Source organism: Orbicella faveolata, unplaced genomic scaffold (assembly GCF_042242905.1).
Source record: "Orbicella faveolata isolate gen_17 unplaced genomic scaffold, um_ofav_v1 contig_27, whole genome shotgun sequence".
In the NCBI taxonomy this organism is placed as follows: domain Eukaryota; kingdom Metazoa; phylum Cnidaria; class Anthozoa; order Scleractinia; family Merulinidae; genus Orbicella; species Orbicella faveolata.
The window spans coordinates 6,256,491-6,275,004 of record NW_028301555.1 but is presented as its reverse complement, the minus strand read 5'-3'; the positions used below and the strand labels follow the sequence as shown (position 1 = coordinate 6,275,004).

The 18,514-nt window shown below is 38.6% G+C and overlaps 1 protein-coding gene across 1 annotated transcript in view; it reads right to left on the bottom strand.

The window, feature by feature from the left end:
* LOC110067328 (low-density lipoprotein receptor-related protein 2-like) overlaps positions 1–18,514 on the bottom strand; it is a 58,673-nt gene that overhangs the window by 37,534 nt on the left and 2,625 nt on the right. Inside the window, exons 2-18 of the mRNA XM_089297224.1 lie at positions 14,731–14,844; positions 13,991–14,107; positions 13,108–13,233; positions 12,094–12,207; positions 11,572–11,691; positions 10,617–10,739; positions 9,873–9,992; positions 9,244–9,366; positions 8,952–9,169; positions 8,144–8,337; positions 6,974–7,894; positions 5,957–6,348; positions 5,056–5,181; positions 4,226–4,369; positions 3,337–3,579; positions 1,895–2,128; positions 413–655 (exon numbers count right to left, since the gene is read on the bottom strand). Coding sequence (XP_089153350.1) covers positions 413–655; positions 1,895–2,128; positions 3,337–3,579; positions 4,226–4,369; positions 5,056–5,181; positions 5,957–6,348; positions 6,974–7,894; positions 8,144–8,337; positions 8,952–9,169; positions 9,244–9,366; positions 9,873–9,992; positions 10,617–10,739; positions 11,572–11,691; positions 12,094–12,207; positions 13,108–13,233; positions 13,991–14,107; positions 14,731–14,844 — 3,672 coding nt within the window. The remainder of the gene's footprint in view (positions 1–412; positions 656–1,894; positions 2,129–3,336; positions 3,580–4,225; positions 4,370–5,055; positions 5,182–5,956; positions 6,349–6,973; positions 7,895–8,143; positions 8,338–8,951; positions 9,170–9,243; positions 9,367–9,872; positions 9,993–10,616; positions 10,740–11,571; positions 11,692–12,093; positions 12,208–13,107; positions 13,234–13,990; positions 14,108–14,730; positions 14,845–18,514) is intronic.

Here is an 18,514-nt window from a genome sequence, read left to right as displayed (position 1 = left end):
TAGAAAAGCCTTCACTTGATTACTGGCCGCCTAATAGGGGTGGCCGTTTAATAGGGGCTCGACTGTAGCTTAATAGCATAATTAGTTACTTTATCGACTCTACGTTTAATTTTTTCAAAGAATTTTAGATGAACTGTAGCTATCGTGTATGTACTTTGCACGAAGTTTCATGTAATTTTAATTTTATTATGACGGTGACGGTGTTTGGATATCTAATCTTAATTAGCATAGATTTTTAGTTCCTTAGTTCCGTTTTAAGAAGATATATCAAACACTAGAAAGAGTGTTTCACAACGGTTCCAAACCCCTCGAGATTCGTCTAGAGCATCCCGCTGCACGTCGTATTTTCAACTCTCTTCTCTGTTTGGAAATGTGATGAAGCACTGTCTCTCGTCTTTGATGTACTACTTACAGCAATTTCGCTCATCGCTCAGATCACCACAGTCATTATCGCCATCACATTTCCACTCCGTCAGAACACAGCGTTGGTTGTCGCAGGTAAACTCGGTGGGGCGGCAAGTTGGTCGTGTGCAATTTGCATGCTCGTCCGAACCGTCACCGCAATCATCATCAAGATCGCAGACAAATCGTTCCGGGATGCATCGTGTGTTGTTGCAAGAGAACTTGTCGGCACCACAACCACGTACAGAGGTAGCTGTCAATGAAAGTCAAATTCAGAGTTTAAGAGTTTGCAATATAACCTATAATTCTTTCAATGTCCTTTGATCCGCTTGGTGTCTGAAACCAATCCTGTGGGAGTTGAACGCAAAGGGGTACCAGAATGAAGTGTTTCAAGGAATTTCGACCAGGAGAGTAGTGAGCCTGTACATTGGTCGCCTACTTTAAAAGAGCACAGTCACAGTATTTCGAGTTATTGTGGCCATGTACAAAATTACGTTTAAACCAAAGGAAACTACGTAGTAATAGCACTTTACTACTGCGGTACGATAGAAAAACACTAAAGAGATGATAATAAACCATAAAGGAACAAGGATGGTTAAGAATGAAGAAGATTAGCACGGATAACAAACGACGAACTTGGAAAATTCAGGCTAAACTTTTCAAGACGCGAAACCTTGACGTAGCTCCTTAAAGTTGAATTTGTCAATATTTCAAAGTGTATCTGGATAAGCCAAAAGGCTAAGACAAAGCCGCTGGAAAATAGAAGTTACTTTTAGGCTAATTAAAAGGACAACATAGAAAAAAATCTAGCGTAATTTGGAGAATAAAAAGAACCATATGGTTCAGGCAATGCACTTTACACTGCAAAGCTGTAGCACAAATACCCAACACTTCTTGAAACAAAAACTGCTTGCCAATTAAATCTTTTGAGAGATATTCCTCTAATATATGAAAGTTTGACTCTCGAACAGCCATTTGGGACGCTAAATGTATGGCTCTTTATAAATCTCCATCACCAATACGGAATAACTTGGGCTGAGATCCAAGATGTCCAACCCCTCCCTCCTGCAATTTCACACTGCGAGGAGAGAGGCCAGTGTCTACGGGATGGAGATGATTGTCTGCAAACTAACTAAGTTTCTCCAGCCACAGCTGTATAAGGACAAGGAGAGTAAGAAGGCTCCGCCCACACTACGCCGGAGGAATTTGAAAACGGAGGTTTCACTCTGGAAACGCATCAAATGTTTTCCGTCCACACTCCGCCGGAGAAATTTGAAAACGCAACAATCACCGGCCATTTTGGATTTGTGTTTGAAAAAACCTCGGGCAGGGAAATCACGTGATTATCGTGACGTCATCGTTTTCGAAAAGCTCCGCTTTCGTGACGGATAAGTGTGGACGGTAGGCCTAACTGTAGAAATAAAGCCGCGTTTTCAAATTTCTCCAGCGTAGGGTGGATGGGGCCTGAGAGTTAGTATGATAAAGAACTTACCGCATCCTGCTTCATCAGAATCATCTTCACAGTCACTGACCCCATCGCAGCGCCAGCTTCCAGTGATGCAATTTCCATCCAGACATCGGAATTCACGTTCTGAACACCTCATTGAAGGGCAACTCTGTTCATCTGAGTTATCGCCACAGTCATCATCGCCATCACAGCGCCAGTCGTTTGGGACGCATCGCCCAGAAGCGCAGGAAAAGTGTTGATCGGAACAAGTGTGATTATCTGGATCATTCAAGTAAAAAAATAAGCTTTGAACACCACTCGATTTAAAACGCCACATGTAGCAAACGTATGGAAACTTGCCTATTTGTCCAAAGAAATATATGCCCGGGGGACAACGCTTTGTACAAATGTGTCAAGTTTGATGTCTCATATTTCCATGAGTATGAAACGAATTCTGATGAAACTTCGCATATTTTCTAAATTTAGTATTAAGGACAAATTGATCTTTGTTTCTGTGAAAATGCGAAGAACTGTTGATTTTGCGCGACCTGGTCAAAATGGCCAATAGACCATTTTACAGCTGTCTGTTCGGTGACCTTCAACTTGAATGGCAACGAGGCTGGAGGTGACCTTGTTTTGATTCAGATCTCACTGCTTTTGTTGTGTTAATCAAGTTGTTCTAATTAATGCTAAGTGATTCGCGTGTAGACATAGACATAGACAGTGAGAAAATAAATGAGGAAAGCAGACAGGTCTGTATTACAGCAAGGTCACCTCCAGTCTTGCATGCATTCATAGGCCTGGGCACACAACTGTAAAATGGCTTATTATAAGTACGTAGAATTCCGAAAATAACGGACCCGTTACTATCGGATTAAGCCGGCAAAAGGGGCCGCTACTTTTTGGGTAGCCGTTACTTTCGGATGGTTAAAAAACGTTTATACGGTAACAGTCATTTCAGACAAAGCGGACGCCTGACACATGAAATTTTAAAAAGTTCCATTTGTGTGTTCCTAACTTGCCACATAAACAAAGCAGACTGTATAAACAAATAAACGCCCCAAATGTTGGTACTGTAGCGCGAAACTATTATATCGTATTATATCGCGATGCAACTGATTACACTTCAGTGTATCATTCGACTCTGCTGCCAGACAAATACAGCTCATCAATCATAGTTTCCAGAAAAATTCAGTTAAGATCGAAATAAGATAATAAATAACTCTTCAAGTTGTTCAGTCCGCAATCAGTCTGTTCAATCCGCATTGCGCTTGAGATTAGAAAATATCTCTTTTAGTGAATTCTTCAAAGGGCCGCTACTTTCGGAGGGGCCGTTACTTTCGGGGGTACCGTTACTTTCAGGGTTCAATAGGAAGGTAAAAAAAAATTAACGTTACTTTCGGGGAGCCGTTATTTTTCGGGGTCACCGTTACTTTCGGAATTCTACAGTAACTACATGTAAACAACAACTCTCCGAGTACACTTACCACATTGCAGCTCGTCAGAACCATCGCTACAGTCACTGAACCCATCACACCTCCAGCTGCTTGGAGTGCACTTGCCATTGTTACAGCGGAACTGCACATCAGTGCATGTGGCGGATGTACAGTTAGATTCATCCGATAGATCTCCTGCACCGCAGTCATTATCTCCATCGCAATACCAGTTTTCAGGTATACACTTGCTGCTGTTTAAACATCGGAATTGCTTCTCACTGCACGTTGCACCAGCTAAAATAGGAAGAGCGCAACCTTATTTCAATAACAGCAACCATATACTTACAACGGATAACAACAACTCGAATGATTTTTTTCTTGACTAGTTTTAACACTAATCAAATTCTCTTATAGACGAATCACATCTTTACAACTATAGATAAACTATGAGAGCTGACGGGCATCCGTGACAATTTGTTAAATGGTAAGCAAGGGTTGCATACCTATAAATACTTGATAAATTTGACAAATAAGTATATACAAAACTGTCTTTTCCATGTCCTTTGGTTTCTAAATTCAAGTATAATTGAAGGGTTTTCGGTATGAGAAGATTTAGATGATACTCTTCTTGTTTAAACAACTCAGGTTTCTAAATTCAAGTATAATTGAAGGGTTTTCGGTATGAGAAGATTTAGATGATCTCTTCTTGTTTAGACAACTCAGGTTTTGCACTGAAGTCTTCCATTTAGTTTGTAAACATTTTGCACTGGATATTTGTCGTGTTCCACTACCGTTTTAGCAAAAAAATATCCTGATACCGAGACGTTTTGCTAGCAATATAGGCAAGCAATGCGTGCAAAAAGTCTATGCAGATGTAACAAATGGGCTTATCATGTTAACCGACAAATTATTAAAAAAGTAAACCAGCTTTTATACTTACCACAGCCAGCAAATCCTGTCTCATCAGAGTGATCTAAACAGTCCATTTCACCATCACACCTCCAGTTGTTAGGAATACAAGCTCCATTTTTACAAGCAAATTTGTTAGATGGGCACTGAGGTGTTGGTGAGATAGAGACATTGACTAGAACGCAACGCAAAAAACGATATTCTACAACCAGCATTTCGTCGACTGCAGGGTTAAGATACTTTGTAACAGAAACAAACCGGGTTTTATGATTGGTATGGATCCTATGCTGCCACCAACAACATCATCAACAATTTGTAACAACAACAACAACAACAACAACAACTCTATTTTTCTCATTACAAAGAGCGTTATTAACAGTTAGATTTAAATTCAGGAAAAGTTGTTCAAATTAATGACAACTGTGGTAATCATTTGTTTTTAATGAGACTGGAGACCAAATGAACCGTTAGGTTCTTGAGTTAATCTCCAGCCTTGTTATGTCTAATTGTAGGACAGGAGAGATGAAGGAAGAATTTACAGTTTACAATTTAGTTTTTAGGGAAAAAAATCACTAATTCGGGTCTTAATCTCACAGTAAGTGAAGCTATACGTACTAAAACATTTTAACTTTTCATGGTATATAGTGTTGAATTATACTACTAAAAAGTGAGAATAGTTGCATACAGAAAATGTTTGCCATTCTAAACTCAGAAAAGGTGCAGGTGTAGCAACACAAACCATTCCTTCCAGGAACCTTGCACTTGCATAGCATTTCTATAACTCGTACGAAACACAAGAAATGTTACTTGTCTATTTCTTCTGAAATGTTTTCCTCTGCTGCTTCCCACATTTCTACTTACCAACACACGTTCTGTTACTTCCGTACTCAAAGTCCATACCATACGGACAGGCACAAGTGAAACCACCAGGTCGCAAAAGACACAGATGACTACAACCATCAGAGCCAACGCTATAAGGACTGCTACCTGCAGTTAAAAGAAGCAAGTTATTGTATATGTACGATTCAAGATACAAGGCTCAAATTACATCAGTGTCACATGACTAAGCTTGTGTTAAATAACTGTATGGGACCAAACTTGATGCTTCTGTTAGCTAGGATGACCTCAACAGGGCAAATCATGTTTTGTAGCATTTCCATATAGCAGTTAACAGAATAACACTATGGTGCCACGCCTCGAGAACTGACTCATAATGTTATAAGCTGTGTTGATTCCTGCAGCTTGATACTGATAATTATGGCCTGCTGCTGATTTGTTGGGCTTCATACTGATTGTTATTAATTAACACGACTTGTTAGTGATTAATGTGTCTTGTTAGTGATTGGTGCACCTTATCAGTGATGTCTACGTCTTGTTTGTGATTGTCACTACTTTGTCAGGTCTCCATAAAAGCAAATAGTTTATAACGCGATTGAAGTTACGACTGAATGGTAAAGCCGTACTGAGAAGAAAACAATTCCTAAAGTTGAAGAGATGACTAAACCGTAATGCCGTGAAAGGGTTCAGTTTTGCATAGCAGAGGAAGTCTTGACTTAAACGCAGTGCTGTAGAAGCGTAGTTGAGAGCGAGATGACACATACCCATTAACGTCAGTTGGGACTAAAACACTGAACTTTAGAAGTGCATCTTCATGTTAACGTAGAGTCGAAAATGCGCGCTGTTTTAATGAATATATTGCCACGTCTGAAATTGTCCCCGGTCTCACTCAAGTCATTCACAAAGAACAGTCTGTGGGACCCACCTGTTTGCTTCGCTAAATCGTAAACTCGGATTTCCATCAGCCCTTCCAAACCTGACCTTAATACAACAACAGACGATGGATCGTTGATCTTTGCCCTTCGAATATCTTTACTAGTCCAGTCCGTCCAGTAGATAAATCCATTGTAAACATCAAGACCAAAAGGATGAGTCATATTTTGCAGTACCACTTTGCGGTTGGAACCGTCAAGATCAACACACTCGATGGTGTCTAATCTAGCGTCTGCCCAGTAAAGTTTGCCGGACGTGTAATCAACGCTAAGGCCGTTTGGCCAGGTCAGACCGCCCCCTTGAACAAGAATCTGCCGTCCTGTTCCATCCATATTGGCCACTTCTATCTTAGCTGGGGCTTGCCAGTCACTCCAGTACATCTTCCTGTTCAAAACAGTGTAACAAGGACCTTTCAGAAATGTTTGACGGTACAAGCTGCATGCATTAGCATATGCATAGTGATAGGGTTAAGAGTACATTCGAGCCTAGTGAACTAACAAGCCAGTGCTTACTTTCGTTTTCAACTGAATGAGGCGACTAATAAATAAAGCATTTCTATTCCCCCTCGATGGCATGCTAGTCTATCAAAGGTGATTAGTTCCGTTTAAGAGCCAGGAGTTCTGGAATTCGCAGTAGCTCTAAGATTCTCAAACTCATTAATAATTCATCATGTGTAAACAAAGGACATCATGACCGTGATGGTGTTTGGAAATCTCTTCTTAATTACAGTAACATGGATTTTTTACGATTTTATTTCTCCCTTTTCTCCTTAGTTTTAGTTTCAAAATTGAGAAGATATATTTTAAGCACTCAAAACAGTGTTTGACCACATTATCAAACACCCTGAAGTTCGTCAGAAACGCTCCGCTGTGCGTCGTTTCTTCAACTCTCTTCTCGGTGTTTGGAAATGTGGTCAAACACTGTCTTTCGTGTTTGATATATTACTAATTAAAGTCTTACCGTCTTGTTCCGCGGCTGAGAAATTCCGAAGTGAAAAGAATAAACTTACCCCTCAGTTGGATGCAAGACAATGGCCCTGGGTCGTGCCACATCCTTATCAAATAAAACCTTCTTGAACGATCCATTTAACCTTGCTACCGCCACTTCATGTCTATCAGCATCTGTCCAATACAAGTTTCGACCAATCCAATCCACTGCTAAGCCATCAACATTTTTCACTGATTTCACCAACACCTTAACCTTTCTGTCAGCAAGACTTATCCTGCTTATGTTGTCTCGAACAATGTCAGAAAAGTAGATCATTCGCTCTTTGGCATCAAAGTCAATTCCGACAGCATTTCCAAGCCCTAGCAGAGGTGAAATAGCATCGCCTGATACATTCACCTCTTTAGGTATACCTGCGATTTCCGGTCCACGTGCATAAATCAGGAAAGTGTTCTGTAAATTACAAGACTTCTTATCCTCGGCCAGTTGATAGCCTATCCTACAGCTGCACACACAGCCTCTTGTTGGAATAGGTGTGATGAGACACAGCTGAGCGCAGCCACACTTGCTGTCGTTACAGGGATTGGATGCGGGCGGTTGCCTAGCACTGTGGTACACGTGCACATCCATTGGCTGGCCAAGATTCTGCAACAGAACTTTGCTCTCATTGCCCGTGAACTTCTGCACTTTGATAACCGCATGCCTTGTCCAGTCAGAGAAGTATAGGAAATTCCTATACACGGTGATGGCAAATGGATGGACAACACTCGGATGACCAAGAACTCGCCTTCGTGCTCCACCATCGTAATTCATGGCTCCGATGTAGTCAAAGTGGGCATCAGCCCAATAAATTTGACGGGTTGGATAATCTAAGGTCAGGGCATTAGGCCAGTAGATGCCTGTCTCTGCAATGGTTTTGCGGGCAGATCCATCCATCCCTGTTCTCTCTATTCTGTGCTTACCCCAGTCTGTCCAGAACAAGTAACTACAAATACAAAATCACCGTTATCACACCAACTTGGTCACTATCAAAGATTCAGCTGAAAGAAGTTTTAAGAAACACAGTTTCAGGTAACTGACATATATAGCGACTGTGCGTTTTCGCCCAAGAGGATTAGAATCACACAGATTGTCACTAAAATGTCTTTGACTAACAGCAATCTTTTCTACATAAACACCATCAAAATACTTCACCCCTGTCTTAAATTCACCGGCACATAAACGTTAGACTCACCCATCCCTTGGGTCAACAGCAATGCCCCTTGGGTTGGAAAGGTCCTTTGTGATAAGTGATGCAAGATGACTTCCATTAAGCTTGCATACAAAGATCCTTTTTGCTGAGCTGTCCACAAAGTATAAATTTTTTGCTACCCAGTCCACAGCGAGACCATCTGGTACAGCTAGTCCATCTTTAACAACAGCTTCTACCTGATAACAACACAATGACAATGATGAGAGAAAACCCTACTGAGAATGACAAAGCCTCCATTCAAATAAATTTCTCCTTGACTGTTTGTTGTTGAAAAGGAAATTGCATGGCACAGTGTTAACGTAGGTGCCACGTAAAAGCAAAGAGTTATAAAGGCAAAACAACATGACGTTACAGAACCAACATAATTTATATAGTTACAGCATCTAATGTGACAAAGACGTTCTTACAATGAGGGGTGGTGAACGGTAAATGTGAGAGCCCGAGACATTTTAACTTCTTCAATCGTGAGACCGAGACTTTAAAACACCATGATCGACACGTTCAAGTTCGAAGACGTTCCGACGTTTTTAAAACACATAATCGATACGTCGAAGCTTTCTTAGTCTTGCAAAGACATGGAGACTGCGGGAAAACTTCGTGAAAAAAAAAAAATCGAGACTGCGAGACCCGTGTAATTCGACGAACGTTTCGCACAGCCCGTGGGTTTTGAAGGACAATTCACCACCCCTACAATAGGCACTCAACGTAGGTGGATCTAATCCAAGTACCAGAACCAAAAGCATCTCGACACAAGTAGCAAAAGAAAGCAAATCACGACAAGTCAACCTACTTTCAATGGTTGGCCACCATCTTTACCAAATAAAATGTTTGTTCCATAAATGGCATTTTCAGTCACATCTGTCCAGAAGAGCTTTCCTTCACCAACATCAAAGTCAATGGCGACAGTTCGGCTCAAGTTAGAGAAAATGAAGTTATACTTTACTCCATCCAAACTGACTTGGCGTATGCTTTTTCTGTTTGCTAGTAATAACCATGGCTCCTCACCTCCTATAATAAAAGACAGTCCATTGAGATAACAATTTTTCCACAATGTAAATCACAATCCAAACAGGAACCATTACCTGGCGGTCGACAGGTGCGCGGTGGTTCAAAGACATATCCCTCCACACATGAGCACTTATAAGATCCTTCAGTATTGAAGCATTTGTGATCGCATATTCCAAGGGTTGAACACTCATTTACATCTACAGAGCGAAAATACAGTAAGCTGTATGTCAACAAACCTATAGGGTACGATTTGTTTACCACAATCCGGGTCAACTTGTTGGGAGACTTGGACTGAGTGTAACTTAGCTTGTATATCATCATTCATGTGCTCTATATTCCCACCTCGACTTTTTTCAATGTTGAGTTGGGAGGAGATAAAACTGTCTCTACATCGAATGCAGTTTCTGCACGTAATATAGATAGCGACAACGGTGTAATACAGCCTTAGTTTGAAAAAAATTGTAGATCATAAGGGGCCCAATTAAATCCGAGTTGACATTGCAATATGACAGACTTGTCTTATCTCACTTAAGAATATTAATTTTTAGTTGTAAGGGAATGTCTAATGAAGCCCTATTTCCAATTATTAGGTTTCCAAGTGATATTCAGATTTGACCACTAAGCTAGTGCGCACAACAAAACTGTTCTTGCAATTACTAGGATACAAGAGTTACATGTACACAAAAGAGCAATTTGCACTTACCCCTACATGAAATCCCATCAGAATCTAAGACATAACCAGGTCTACAGAAACAACGAGCCCCACTTGACGTTTGCTGACAAAGCTGGCTGCAATTTTTCTGCCTTAAACAATCCTGATTTACTGAAAAATACATGAACGCTAAACTTAATATAAAGCATAACAATTTATACATTTTTGTATCAGTACCATTAAGATAATAATAGAGCCAATTTTGGCGCAGTGAGTAGACATGGGGGTTCCAAACAAGATTTGCTCAACATGAATTTCCTGTCATTAATCAGAATTTCACCATCATGTTCAACTAAACCTTAAGAATCCTTACCAGACTTGTGTGTTGTTATGGTCAAATCAAATGGGGGAATTTGTGGCAGGCAAATCATGTATGGCAGCATTGTTCACCTACAGCAACCTGATTTGTCCTTTTGGCAGGATAATCATGTCTCTAGTAGCCTGCCAATTATCCATTTCCACAATTCAAGGCAAGTTTTCTCCATCTTTAATCAAACTTATATACTGACCGCACTTATCTACACAATGCACAGAAACTGACTGTACTACAAACACATTATCAAAATAATCAATCAGGAAAATAATATGTTGGGTTTAAACCTTTGCCATCCCTGGTCCACTTTGCTTGTTGTTAAATGTTTCAAGATTTCCTTTGATTACAATGCATTCATATCAAATTTGTAATTTGACAGGATGTACAGTTCCTGGGTACAGCAGGTCCAACAATGCACTTACAACAATGTGTGCCTTCATCAGAATTGTCACCACAATCATCATTTCCATCGCACACTTGAGTCATATTCAAGCAACGAGATGTCCCTACACATTGCCACCGGTTTGGTGGACATGTCACAGGCCCTGGAAGTAGTAGGCAAGAAAGCAAAATTAGCAATATTTAAACAACAAGGAGGAAAGAAACAAAAAATCCAAAGACAAGTTAGAGGAGTATGGTATACCCGACCCAGTCTTGACATGCACACCATATCAAAGATATTCAGGAATATTTTAAATTAATTTCTAGCTATACAACAATGCATGTGCACATTGTATATCTAGAAATGGAAAAAAATGTAAATTATATAGAGCAGTTTTCAATGGAGTGTCAAAAGTAATCACGCAATTACTTCGGATTTGGTTTTACTACGGTTTGTGATTGGCTAAGTAGTCTACATGTAATTGGGAAGCACATGTAATCGGTTTGGTTCTGGTTTTACGACACTCGACTGAAAACCACTCTATCAGTATTACCTTGGTATTGGTTAAAACTAAAAGTCTTCCAATTAGGCAAACATCGCAGATAATGAAATGCAGTTTGGTCTGGCAGAAGACAGCACATAATTAAATCAAACATTTAGCAGGGCTATCATTAAGGGCCGTAAGCCATAATACCTGTTACGACTGCATGAGTATGCTTGATTCTCCCTTGATGCTACGGGTGAAATTCCCTGTTGTTTAGAGAATTCACCCACAAAGTAACAAATTTGCTATGGGTGTGGAGAATAAGGCTACAGGTGACTAAAAAATTAATGACAACCCTGTTTAGTATCAAAATGCTCTTCTATCACCTCTCAACTGGAAATTGTACTAAAATGTGTTTGTATAAATAATACTACACTATTTATAACATAATAAAAAATAATATTAAATGTATTAATATACTTATTATTAAATGTTCTGCAATGTAGATTACCACAATCCTGTTCGTCAAAACCATCCTGGCAGTCATCGTCCCCATCACATTTCCAATTGATGTCAATACACGTCTCATCTGAACATCTGAACTCAGTAGAAGCATCACATTTACTCTGCGCTATATATAAACGTGTAAAATATATCAGACAAAATGGGTGACAAAAATGGACAAATCAGTATTCTAGAGTCCAGAAAGTATAGGTCTGATGAAGAAAAACAGTGAAGGCAGAGAAGGCTCCATATTTAGTTTCCTACAGTCAACATAGAACTGGCATTTACCAACACCTTTGTAAACATGGCTCACACCTTCTTCAGTGCCACAAATGCAATACCCTCATTAGATATCTATCTACCATTCCAAAATTCATTGTTACAGTAATAAATAAATAAATACTGATTAGAGTATAGACATGTATACATTAATGGGTACTATGTTCTGCAACCAAGAAGAGGAAAAAATAAAATACTTCAAATAACCACAACATAACATCAGGTGAATAGTCGCAAAAGGCCTACTTACTACAGTTGAGCTCATCGCTCCAATCTCTGCAGTCATTTTGTTCATCACATACCCAAGAGTCATCTATGCACAGGCCATTGTCACACCTAAACTCACTGGGCTGACATGGTGGACCTGAAGCATTCGTGAAGGAGCAAGTTCAAAATTAACCAGTGCATGTAGTAAGCAAGTATTGTAATGTACATTTAAGGCACTCAAGTTTAACTTTCAGAAGTGAATAGACAGATGTCACTCTTCAGTTGAGATGCTCTAAAGTTCTCTCTCTTTTGAGCCCTCTTGGTTATCTGCCTGCTAACAAAGAATAGGAAGCCCCTTAAGTGATATAAGGCCTTCCAATGTAGATTTTCCATTATTAACTTACTACTGTTTTCTAGGAATATCATTACCTCAAGTACAAATAGGCAATGAATAACTAAAGACTGGAAGTATATTATCAGAGTGGCTTGAAACCTATCAAAATATTTTTCAGCAGAGTCGTTTCTCGTCTGCTTTTCTCCACAATGGTTTAATTACAAGCTTTCCATATTTCCTGGACACATGCCTCCTAGTTATGAGGCTTAATCAAGCCTGGCCAAACCCTTTACAACCTTGACTGAGTCCAGGTTCCATAACAACATTTTAAGGTACATTGAAAGTCTCTTATTAGTTACAATTAATAAGAATAGCTTTCATTCACAGAAACTGCAGGGTCCCCAAACACCCTGTTGTTGTGCTTTTTTGTATGTATCATACAGGTGACATGCAGAAGTCTATTACAGTGGAACCTGACCTGACGGCCACCCTGTTAATATGACCACCTCATTATCACAGCCACTTTATGAAAACAAAAGCTCAGTCAGTCATTTTCATATTTAAAGAACCCCTCTAATACAGCCATCCATTAATATCATGGCCAAATTTTTGTGGCCCATTGGAGACCAGATTAACGTACCAGTACTCAGGATTAATTATTCAAAAATTTATATTTAACATCCTCCAGTGTCAAGAGTTTATAATGTTATGCAACATACTCACTTGGGTCACAATCAGTCTCATCTGACATATCACCACAGTCATCATCCTTATCACACCTCCAATCCATAGAAATGCAGATTTTTCCATTTTCACAGCTGAAGTCATGCGGAGCGCAAGTATGATTTTCTAGATAATGAGGATTCACACAACACAATTACACTAATTAAAACGGTTTGAAAAGAAACGTAAAGTTACTACATGTACAAGTCATGTATGTCTTTGCTCTTTCATGGCAGTTTCTGAGGGAAAGATTCCAATGCACAACAATTATTGTAAGTTACATCTATTCTCACTGTAGGGTAATCTTTGCTGATGTCATTGTTTAAATTTTGCCTCATTAGCATATGACTTTGTGTAAAGAAGGCATCATGATAGACGGGGATTGACTTATCAATCAGTTTACTTTAAGAGCAATTGAAACTTGGCAATTGGCCAATTATGAAAACAGTGTGCAAAGACTCCCTTTTGGACTAATTACGATAAAAAAAAAAACTGTCCCAAATACTGCTTCAAATGCCACTCATTCTTAAAAATTATTAACATTAGTTGATCTTTGTGCCCAGCTGGTTTAGTAGAACCACTTTGCTGGCCAATTAGATATTCAGTAAAGGTCTTTAAAGATTCAACTTACTGGGAAACATCAAAAATGTCTTCAGGTTTCGGTGAAGTGACAAAGATGAGAATTCTAAGGTGACTTCAAGTCTTGTTTCAGAGTTAACATCTGAAAAAACTGACCTCTAAACAGTGTACAATCAGGCTTTACTCTTTACTTTTGAGTAGGTGAAGTTTCAGCTTTTGGTAATAAGATATTGATAAAGTACCCAGCAGGTCCATCATTTTTTAATTATAATTATTAATAATTTATTGTCAACAAGGAACCTACTACAGTCCAACTCATCACTGCCATCGTCACACTCTGCACTACCATCACACTGCCACCTTGTGGGAATACAGCGAGTTCCATCAGCACATCTAAACTGGGTACTGAGGCAATTTACAGCTGTTGGTGAAACAACATACCAATAAAAAATGAACAATAAATTATAAAACAAATAGAAAATTAAGAAAAAAAATTCACAATAATTAACGAAACATGAAAATATGTAATTTTATTTAAAAAAGAAATTAAAATAAAATAATAAAAATAAAATTAAAAAATAACTGTAAAAAAGTGTAGCCAATGGAAACACAAGACTTGTCGTCTTAGCAAATTCAAACTTTACAATGTTCTTGCTATTATTCCTTCCTATTTCTTGGAAATTTTTAAACAAGCACTTTTGGGTTTCAAACACTTCTGGCATCTTAATTTATTTGTTTCCGGGTTGTCCAGCAGGAGAAAAATGACATAATTAAATTGTTTACGACATATTTAGCATTTAGTTATAGATACAGTGCAGCAGTGTGATATTAAAGGTCTTAAGGAAAACCCAGACAGTCACAGCTGGTTTTTCACAGGTTCTCATCTAATAGTGCAGGGTGGTGATACGATATCATTTCCTAAGGAATGGTCAATACAATGTCACTTCCTGGATTGTAGTCTCCAATGAAATATCTCTTTATAAATTTACCTAGTCAGAACAAATCTGTGTTCCCTTACATGTGTATAAAACTGACAATACTCACAACAACCCTTCTCATCCTCTCCTGCTGTGCAGTCTTTGTCACCATCGCATTGCCATGTTAAAGGTATACACCTATTGCTGCATGCAAACTGTAGTGCCGAACAGCTTGGATCACCTGAAAAATAATCATTCCAACTTATCATCTTACATGTAGTCCATCAGTGTAAGGCTAGTGAATTGTTCCTGACCAAGCATAAGGTATAGACGAAGAAATACATGTATCAACCAGGCAATTGCTTTTTTTATTATTATTTTTTTTCTTTTTTTTTTTTTTTTTTTTGCACATTCAACCAGATGAGCCTGACATCTCAGGCACTTGCCGTTCAACCAACAAAATCCGGTTTGAATTTTCAGTATTTTAACAATGTGGACTTCCAGAAAATATCCGTACCTCCCCCACGGAAGGGAATGTTCTAAGACCCCTCCACCCCTCTCTGGAATTTCAGATTAAGCCTCAAATACTTCTTTAAATTTGTTGGTCTCACAGCACCACCTCCCACCCCCCAAGAAATTCTGTGAGAGAGGGGGGAGTGTATGGATATTTTCTGGCACTGCACAATAGCAAATAAAAGCTGAAGCATTTCTCAGAAGTTCCAGAAAAAAGGGCAACCTCATAATGTACACTTAATTAGATTATCCACATTTTCAAAAATTTCTCTCTGGGAACTTTCTGTTCCATCTGTTTTTCCTTCCTTCATTTATTTAATCACAGAATTTTCAGTTAAATTGTTCATACATTGCAGACCTTCCAGAAACTTTCCAAGGAAATCTCAGTGCTATTCATCCCTTTCTATAAAGTTCTGGAATTTTTGGTTGATTTTGATTGGAAAGTGTGTCCTGGACTAAACAAGCTTTATAATATTTAATACATATAATTGTACAGTTTTTCCTTCCTTCATTTACTCAATTACAGAGTTTTCAGTTGAATTCTTCATACATTGCAGACTTTCCAGAAACTTTCCAAGGAAATCACAGCACTATTCATCCCTTTCTAAAAAGTTCCAGAATTATTGGTTGATTGGAAACTGTGTCCTGGACTAAACAAGCTTTATAATATTTAATACATATAATTGTACAGTCACTTGACTAAAGCATTTCTAGCTATAGAAAAAGACTACTAAAAAACAGCCAGCACCTACAAGTCAGAGTGAAGGACCTGGAGGTGGACCAAGTGATTATTTTGCTCATTTAACTGATTATTCTGTAGACAAAGCAGAACTTGTAAAACAATAAAGAAATGGATCATGAAAATGTGACACATCAGATAGCCAAACCCTCAACTTAATGGGTAGCAGGGATGCCACAGTGGTGAGAGCACTCGCCTCCCACCAATATGTGACCCAGGTTTGATTCTGGCCCAGTGCCATATAGGTGAGTTGAGTTTGTTGTTGGTTCTCCCCTTGCTTTAAGAGTTTTTCTCCGGCTTCTCCAGTTTTCCTCCCTCCATATAAACCAACATTCCAAATTCCAATTCGACCAGGATAGAGCACCCGCATGAAAACCAGATAAGGCTGATGTGGCTTCCTCTCTGACTATAGTAATTTATTTATTTACTTAAAATTATTTATTTTTATTTAATCTACATGTAGAAGTGACAGGCCTTAAGGGCTGAATTGAATCTATTGTTTTCAATATTCTGAAACATGCAGGAAAAATGCAAGTGTGACAGAACAAAGAACAACTCACTGGTCAGAATATAATATATAATGAAAACTTTATACTGATCAGACTTCAGGATTTCAAAATAAAACACAACCATATAATGATAGTTCATTCCTTCTACCTGAAATTGCCTACTGATAGTACACGTATGCTAATATGAAAAGTTGTTCATGCATGCATAATTTCAAGTGCATGTCTCTGAAACAAATCAATTTAAATGCAAACACCTCAGGTTTTGAAAAATCAGTGCATTTTTCTTCCAAATTCCACTTCAGCAGGTTCTGCTGTGTTTCTACTCTTACTCTGCTATAATTAGTAGTTATGTGCATAGTTTTCATGTAGTACTTGACTGGAACTTCATTGAATGACGCAGTTGTAGAACTACAGCAATTACAGAAAACTGACAACATAAATGCATCGTCTTGATTAATAGGCAGATCTCTTTTGATCTGTTACGCTGTTTAAAATTTTTATTACATTGAATGAAATTTAAATTGGTGAGCACCCACATAGAACTTTATGAGATGGCATCTTATTTATAGTAATTAAACTGATTGCACATATTATTAATTATAATGTGTAAACAGCTCACCAGGCGCTTAACAGTATTGTTTAATTTAATAAGTATATTCTGTCAGTAATAAGTCAAGTTGTCATCCACTTTCAAGACCATTCAATCCCAAGACAAGCAATGTCATGAAATCTCCCTTTCTAATTAATTCAATAAGCCTTCATTCATCGCTGTTCATTTTTTTATTGATATCACTTTTGTCTGGGATATCAGAAATGGGAACTTAAAATAAGAAATTTAATCAAAAACTTTATTAAATAAATTGGCAAATGAACAAGGAAAGTGAAAGATAATTTGCATTAATCCCAATAGACTACAAAAATCCTGGGACCTGAGCAATTAAGAATGTGGCAATAAAAGCTTAATCTACATTGTACAAATATCGCAATTATGTGGACTGTAAAAAAATTAAATAAATATTTAAAGTTGGATTAAAACTAGTTTCATCGTCAAAAGTTATCTTACAGTGTACATATTAAATTATATGATTACCATCATGGTAAAATTCTATAAGGTAATTAATACAGCTGTAAATGAAATTTTGAAACCCACACAGACATATTTAAATCTTCAACATAATACCACAGCTGTCACCACAGCAGGATGCTTGCTGCACACTAAACTTGATTTGGCATGCAACATTCCTGCATGATAAGTATATATATTATTATGTTGACAATAAGGCCGTTTGTTTCTTACATTTTTTTACTTACTTAATAAATAAATTGTTAACATTCATTAGTTGTCTATCTTGTTCATTCAAAGTTAGTAAATAAGGATATATGCAATATTTATCTAAAATTCTAGACACATAGGAAAGAGATGGATAAATATGCTTCTGCCTGAATACGTATGCTAATACACAGCTTTCTTTTGTTGCAGGCTAAAGTTATCACTCTGTGAGATCTACCAGCCCACTGGGCCACATCCTGTTTGTTAATTTTATACATGTAGTGGAGGAAGGCCAGGGGGTGGCAATCTGGGAGTGAAGGGGGCAGGAACTTCAGGAGGAGTAAGAAGACAAGGCAGGAAGTGGAATTCTATGACAGTACAGCAGGGGTTTAAACTGTAACATCATTGTGATCATGCTGGGGGAAATCATCCACTTGTGGTTTATTTTTCACAGTTTGCATAGAGGGTGTGCAAAGCAACATAATGTTCACATTTCAACACATTTTCTTCTTGTACTAATGGTAAAGTCTGCATGCGAGCCAAGTGGCCCATCAGGTCGGGGCTTATCCCGGTTTCTGTAGCATGAAGCGACTAGGAGTATTTCTACTTCCCCCTGGCTGGGATGCTAGTCCATCGCAGGGTTACCCCCAGCATCAAGTTCGCCAGTACCCATTTATACACCTGGGTGTAGAGAGGCACTGTGAGAGTAAAGTGTCTTGCCCAAGAACACAACACAATGTCCCCGGCCAGGGCTCGAACCCAGACCGCTCAATCAGGAGATGAGCACACTAACCATGAGGCCACCGCGCCTCCCACTCTTGTACTAATAAGGCAGTCAAAATAGATGTATAGTATGTGGCTACGAGATCCAAGGCAGTTT